This window comes from Egretta garzetta, unplaced genomic scaffold (assembly GCF_000687185.1).
Source record: "Egretta garzetta isolate BGI_Z169 unplaced genomic scaffold, ASM68718v1 scaffold190, whole genome shotgun sequence".
Taxonomy (NCBI): Eukaryota; Metazoa; Chordata; class Aves; order Pelecaniformes; family Ardeidae; genus Egretta; species Egretta garzetta.
Window position 1 is genome coordinate 144,028 of NW_009258272.1, and position 7,468 is coordinate 151,495.

The following is a 7,468-nucleotide window of genomic DNA, read 5'->3' on the forward strand; positions in this document are numbered from 1 at the left end:
CTCCCTAGGGAAGAGGCTCCCCCTCCCCAGGATGGTGCCCGTGCTCCAGATTCAAGGCCCCATCCTGCGGCTGCAAGGCACTGCCCAAACTGCATTCTGGATTCTCAGGTCTTCAGTAGACAAGCACCAGCAATTTTGCTGCCATAGTTTAAGACATGATCCTATTCCCAATGACCCCTTGCCCCTGAAATTCCCACCCCCCATCAAAAAGTAAGGGTAGAAGAAGCATGGATCACAGATCAGTCATACACGTCCACTATGAGGCAGCTTAGCTCAGAGCTGCATCATCCAGCTAAGACCAGGCTCTGTGCAGGGAGAGCTGGGCTGCAAAGGGCACAGCCCCTTCTGCTCAGCACCCTACCAGGGCAGGAAGGCCAGTGACTGTGGCCAATAACCACGTCAAAGTTTGCCAGCATTTGCCTGGCAGAGCCACTAAGAGCTCTGGTTTTTTGAGTCATTGCAGACTCAGACTGCCCAAAACTCACAGAGCAGACTCACCTCCAGAGAGACAAACCTCAGCAGTACGTGTACACCAACGCAGGAGCTGCATCACCCACGTTAGCTGTGAGAGGTTGTGCTGAACAAAGGGTATAGACCACCTCACTGTGCTGCAATGCGGACTCAGCTACCAGGGCGCCTGGAGGCATGGCTAGTGAGATGGTGGCCACCTCCTCGCTGCAGGCAGAGGGGCAAGTTCTTCCCTCCCTACACAGCATGACATGAAGAGCAGAAAAGAAACCCAAGTGGCCCGTGTCTTGGGAGGAGAGTCTTTCCCCTGTACCCCATGCTGGGGCATGGTTCTACTGATGGAAGTCTTATCCTCCAAGAGATGTGAACTACGTACAACCAAAGCACAGCAGCTACCAACCAACAGGAGTACATCGAGTCACAGCAATTCCTTGGCACAAACAGCATCTGCTCAGAGCCAGGGTGGATGGGATGCTGCATTAGGCAGGCACCCAGCTCCCCACAACCTGCAGACCCAGCAGCAGGAGGGTGTCAAGGCCACATCGGCTACAGCAGCCTCCCAGGCAGATTTTGGGGACAAGATGCATGGCTTGTTCCTCCAGGCATTTCTTCGAAGCACAGTTCCTTCCTACCAAAGGGAGGCAAGAGCCGTGTCGTAGTTACAGCCATCCTTTCCATAGGAAGTAGTGCCACATCCTCCACAAGGCCAAGGTGAACCTGCTGCAGCAGGGGAGATCCCAGCTCTGGGGACGGGGAGGAAGCAGTGTGCTGCAGACAGCTCTTCACCCCAAGGCAAGGCACAGGCAGAGGCAGGCAGCCTGCCCTCATGCTGTTGTCATGGGCAAGCAGAAGGATTTGTGCTCAGAAGCCCAGGCCTATGGTAGCCAGTCAATTGGTTCCAGCACAACTGAACTGCTTGCAAGCACACTGGAGGCAAAGGAAGTTTGGAGGTGGTAAAAGAACAGCATGGCTGTATCCACTCCTGGGGAATAATAGCCATGAAACCTCCAGAAGACTACAAGCCTCCACAGCAAGGCACCAAGGAGAAAGAAGTCCTGCAACCATCAGGGCACATCACCTTCAAAGCTTCCTAATGTGTGGGATGCTCAGAGCTGCTGCCATCTCCTAGTACAACCACTTAGACAAACCCTCAGAGGAAGCAGTGCTGGACAGCAGTGATATGAGAGAAGAACAGAGATAAATGAATATTGAAGATGTCAACAGCTAGAAATGTCATCCCAACTAGGTCCCAGAGTCCCACGGAAGACCAGACTGGTTTGGGCTCTGGATGAAGAGACTTTACCACCAGTGGGAAGAATGGGTATCCAATCCACTTAACGCATTGACAGCCCAAGAAGAGACAAGCAGAGAAGCTTCTCTCTCCAGCAGGACTAGCACAAATTTACTGCATTATTAGAGATGCCAAGAAACAGGACCCCCTTGTAGCACCTGGGGGTGAAACTCAGCCAACACTAGCTCAATGGAGGGGACAGGCTTATTTTCTTCTTGCCGTCATCTTGATCGCACTCGGGACTCAACTGGGGAGTAGAAACACTCTTCAGGTCCAACTGTTAAAGATGGAACTGGGACTAGATTAGTTACAATGGAAAGTATTTCCCAACTGACTGCAGCAGTGAAGGAAAGGTCAGGAGACTCAAAAGCAGGCTCAGGGGAAAAACATTAAGGCTGCTACTTTAACCACACTCTATTCTGTCGACTTCTTCACTTGCCTTTGATGGAGAGAATAAGAAAAGCCCTTGCACTTCCAAGCAAACATATCTTCACCCGTTATATTGATATTATAAATAGACACATTTGAGATTTCATAAACACACAGAGCTGAAGACACATTGTCTTCAGTCTACTTCCCATTCACAGACACTGCAGCAAGCACCCTGGAGTGCCTGGATCCAGACTAGAGCTCCCAGCCACATGGACGCACCTGAGCTTTCTGTCAGCTGTTGAAGTCATCCCATAGAAGGGACAAAGCTGAGACAAAGCACCCAGAGTGCTTTTAAATGAACCAGGTCTGGGGACTGCCCCGCTCCTGCCAAGTGAGAGCAGGTTGCAAATGAGCATTTGATCTCTCCTGGCCTGCTTCTAGCAAGCGAGCCCTTTGCCCTCCTGCTGCCTCCACTCAAAACCCGCTCATGGTCAGCAGTGCCCGGCAATGAGCACTTCCCAGCCACCTCTGATGTGCTAAGGAGCTGGAGCCTCCATCAGTGTGTCTGATTTACCTGATCTAATTGCAGTGGGTGATCAGAGGGGCAGGGAGAAAGCAGGGGAGGAAATCTTGCTCTCACCTTAGTCAGTCAGACAGAAAGCAACACCACAACCCCAAACCTTCCCTCTCTTTACTGTCACAGACCCTGAGCTCTGCCATAGAAGCTGCCTGAAGATCCACTTGGGGGCTGTTGGCTCACTACTGCAAATGGTGGCAGTGGCTAATTGGAGAAAGACCACAAGGGTGAAGGCAATGCATCTGGGAACATCAGGCAGAAACTTGCTCCAGGAGCCAGAAGCAAACGAACAAGATCGTCAAGGGTGATGGTGGGTGCCTAGCCTGAAACACCCAGAAGGATTCAGTTTTCAAAGGATGAAGCCTCAGCGATTCCTGAATATTGTGTCCTCCCCACAAAATCAAAGAGAGCCTCTAGTTGCAAATGTTGGTAAAAGCTGCATGGCCAAGCACACCGTAACTGAGAGCTCTATCCAACCATGCTGCCATGTTGATGCTCCTCATCGCCCAAGCCAGGCAGGAACCAGCTGAGCCAGCAGCGGGGTGGGAGACTCCCCAGAGCAGATATAAAGAACCAATAAGGACTTCTCAGCAGGAGTCTCCCCTCTCCTCCACCCATCCAGGTGAACACCGGCACTGTGCTGTGCCAGGAGAGGACATTGCTGCATGAGGACCATGTGCTTAGGAACAGTGCTTTAAGATCTACAAATGTTCTTTGAGGAAAAAACCTAAATTTAAAGCGCTTTGGTTGACTCAATGTTTTCTACACCTTAGCCTAAATTTGTGTCATTACTCTTCCTAGCAGCTTTTGCATTCTCCCCCTGACACAGCTCCATCTCTAGATATTTCTAGAAACCCACCAGTACTGGATCTGGCATTTCTACGCAGAATGTCATCTGCTATTCAAAATAGATCGAAGCCTCCAGAAAAGACCATGTCTTGGGTGCACCTAAAAGAGCCAAAGAATCTCCCAGTTTCTAGAGGATCCCCAAGCTGCGCTGTCCCCAGCAGGCCACGTAGATCTGCCAGCACACAGTGGCCCTGTGACATCTGTGGACATATCACTGCCAACCTCCTCCAGCCACGTATGTGGTGCACAAGGTAGGAGCAACCATATGGCACAGGGCATGTGGGGCACCAGGCAGGAGTACCTGAACAGCATGGGGCACATAGGACAGCAGGGGAGTACCCGAACAGTGTGAAAAGGAACTGATCCAAAGAAAAGGAAGGACCAAGGCAGGGCTCTTAAAGGCAGCAGCAGAGCACACTCCAGCTCTAGGTTTTAGGGGACCCATGTTTCATTTTAACAGTGCTCCCAGTGCTGCGGTCTTCCTTCCAGCCCCACAGTTCTCACACCAGAGCCTCCAGCCCAGGGTTTCCCAGCAGCCAGCATCTCCAGCCTCCACAAGGGCAGTCCCGAAGGGGCAGCCCAGAGGCACCCCTTGGAGGAGCAGCCATTGGAGGGGGTCGACCCCCAGCCTTGCTTCTCCTCTTGGAGGCCGGGAAGAAAGCTGAGCTGGGGGGCGGAAGGAGCCAGCGGGCCTGGGAGTGACACCTCGCAGATTAGAGAGGTATGTGGCCTGGAACCTAAACACAGGATGTGCAGTGCAGAGGAAAGGCTGGGGGAGGGAGCGCTGCGAGTTCGGCACAGTTAACCCCTTTGTGCGCTGGGCCTGAGCAGAGCTGCCTGCTGCTGAGCCTCTGCCATATGTCCCAGCAACAGGAGCACAGCAGAGACCACAGGGTCTTGGATTAACTCCTTCAGGCCCCACCAGTCTCTCCAGGATCACCAGGGAGCTGCATCAAGCCAGCCCTGCTCCTCCAACTGTGACTCCCTGCAGAGCCAGCACAGTCCCATCCTTCCCAGCAAGAGATGCCGCCTGTTGGCCGTTCCCTCCGGAGGCCCAGATGTGGTGGTTCCTGTCCTGCTTCCTCAAGCTCAGGGTTAGCTTGAGCAGGAAGGAGAGATAAGAGAGAGCCAAATCTGCCCGGTTCCCCAGGTCAGGGTTCGCCAGGAAAGCCTGCTGGGGCAGCGCCAGCAGAGCCCCAGCGGGTGGAGGGCTGCCAAGCCAGGGAGGTAGCTGTGGCCTCGCCGGTCCGGCACACTGCACGGACAGGACTTGTAGCAAGGAGGTATCAGTAGGAAGCATTCAGCCTGTTCTGGGGATCTTGAAACATAGGATAACTTAAACCAGGTCTCCTCCAGCCGGTAAAATAGCAGTGCAGGGACCAGAAGGACAAGCAGGTTGAGATATCAGCACTAATTTGGAGACCTACAACTTGCACTAATGGCAAAAGTCACATCTGCAAGGAATGGCCATTTTGGGATTGGTTTTGGGGCACACTAGGCAGGCAGGAGGCTCCTTCTAGCCAGCAGCACCTGAACTGCCCAGGGCTCCCAAGCCACATTCAGCACAGGGCCCCCACCCAAGGAGCAGCAGAGGAGACGAGCTGACTCACAGCAAAATCGGAGGGAGGAGGCGTGTGGCCAAGCAGCCTCCCCCTGCCCATGGGGTGCTCACCTCTGCCTTGTACATGCGGATGAGGCCCTGGTTGACCTTGGACCAGGAGGGCACGGCACTGATGTTCCAGAGCTGGTTGGAGTGCTCAGCAAAGGGGCCTGTCTTCATCTGAAAGAGACCCACGAGCAGGGCTGAGGGAGCCGGGCCAGCCAGGAAGCTCATGCACCAGCAGTGACTCACGCTCACACTCTCTCCAAGCAAACATTCCCACCAAGCCCTGTGACCCACGCACTAGCCACCTCACTGCGCCTTCCCTCCCTCCCTCCCTCTGTGCTCCCTCCCGCTGCGGCCACATCCCATGAAGCCGTGGCAATCCAGCTCCCCCTTCCCCAATAAAATTAAGCCTTTTCCTGCTACGCTTTCCTAATCAGATCTCCCTCTACACACCTCCCTTTTAATGACTGCATTAAAAGAGCCCCACGTAAGTCCCGTTCTCCCCCCCCAGTAGAGCTTGGCTCAACGCTGTTCCTATTCTACCCAGAAACCTCCCAGTGCAGCACTGCTGGGCTTTCCAAGAAAATGACTCATTCCCCATTCAGATCAACAACAAGCAGCAGCGACAACCGCCGCTGCCTTCCCTGAATACCGAGGGCAGTGCAGGTTGGCAGCAGCTCTGGTGTCCGCAGTCCACTCCACACCTGCCTCTAGCAGAGGAGGGCTCTGGGGGGAGGCAGGAGCAGAGGGAACACACTCCAGTCCCGCTCTCCAAACCAGCTCCAGAGCTGTGAGTTGCTAGCTTGCAGCAGATGCTTTAAATTTTTTTTTTTTATTTGTTTTTTTTTTAATACTCCAGTGTTTCTCCTCCCAGGGCGAAGGGTTTGGAGGAGGGAGGGCAAGGGGGAAGCTGTGATCAGGGACAGTTGCATGTAGATTCCCTGGGTAGCTGTCTCTCCTTCTCCTCTATGAACAAAAACAGACCCTCAGGGAGAAAAAGAAATACAACGCAGCCACTCTGACTGAGCGAAGTTCCCATGACATCAGAAACCACAAGGCCGAAGCTCACGCTAAAAAGGAGCGTGGGGAGAGAGGAATCTCTTGGACTCTTGTTCTCAACTCGGGGCTTGAACAACTAAGCCCTTCCCTCCACGCACGCACAGGCCTGGAGCAAGGGTGGGAAAAGAGCCTCCAAAACCACCTCTCTGCCTGCTGTAAAAGCAAGCAAGGCCGAGCAATCTGCTTTGGGAAATTGCTGCTGCCCTTCTGCAAGGTCTGTGTGGCACCAGCCTGCAGCGGAGAAAGAGGGAGAGAGGGAAAGGGGAACCCAAAAAGCCCCACTGCTTGGAGGACCCTGTTTCAAACCCCCTGACCTCGGGGCTGGAGCACCAGGGGAAGAGGATCTGTAGTTTTGCCCACTGCCGGGAGAGCGCAGACGCATCCCCGATTCCCCTCGGCGGTTCTCGTAAGCTGGGGGATGACGGATGAGCCACTCAGCTGTTCCCATTCCCCTCTGCCATGCGCGCTTTCCTTGCAGATACAAGATGAAACGCACAGATACACAAAGCACGACGCTACCCGACAGAGCCGGTGCGTTATTAAACACAAGGATTTGGCACCGGCAGGCACCCGAGTTAAAGGCTGCCGGGGAGCTCAGTGCCAGGCGGTTTGCTCAAAGCATCCCCCCAGTACGGGAGACTTGGATGCATGCGTTCTGACGCCAAACCTTCCTCCAGCATCGCCGCCCTTCGCAGGGGCACAGCTTGCATCAGCCACCACCGCACTTTGCTTCTCCCCCCTTCCTAAGCCAGAGCGAGCGCGCTGGAGAGCGCGGAGGTGGCAAGCGCGGCTGGCCGGCCCCGTGCTCATGCCTGGGGCTGTGCAAGCCTGGCACAGCCACCACCGCGGCCCTGCTCACCCAGGGCACCTGGCGAGGGACAGCTTGGCTACGGTTTCAAACTAGGGAGGGAAAAATAAGGGGGACGAGGGGGCAACAAAAAAAATCATCTCCTTCCAGCCACAAAGGCCAAAGAGGGAGAGCTGGGGGGGGTGGAGAGAGCGAGAGGCGGCGAGTGCGCTGCAGTCCCGCAGTGACCCCAGGGGAACGGAGTGAGTCAGAGCAGCCATATTGAGCAGGAAATTACTCACAGACGCGGCGTTCCTGCCTCTCGGTTCCCAAGAGAATCGGCCTTTTGTAAATGGTTCCTCTGTCAGTGCCGGGGGGAGGGGGACGGCTGAGGCCGTGCTTTCCTGTCAGCTCCTTCCCTTCTAGCCGAAACCCGAGCCCTCCCTTCCCAAACCTCCA

General features: G+C 54.7%; 1 protein-coding gene across 2 annotated transcripts in view; it reads right to left on the bottom strand.

Moving 5' to 3' along the window:
• Nucleotides 1-7,468, bottom strand: part of PTPA (protein phosphatase 2 phosphatase activator) — a 23,196-nt gene that overhangs the window by 784 nt on the left and 14,944 nt on the right. For both annotated transcript variants that reach the window (XM_035890351.1, XM_009634556.2), the window contains exon 8: nt 5,230-5,337. In XM_035890351.1, coding sequence (XP_035746244.1) covers nt 5,230-5,337 — 108 coding nt within the window. The remainder of the gene's footprint in view (nt 1-5,229; nt 5,338-7,468) is intronic.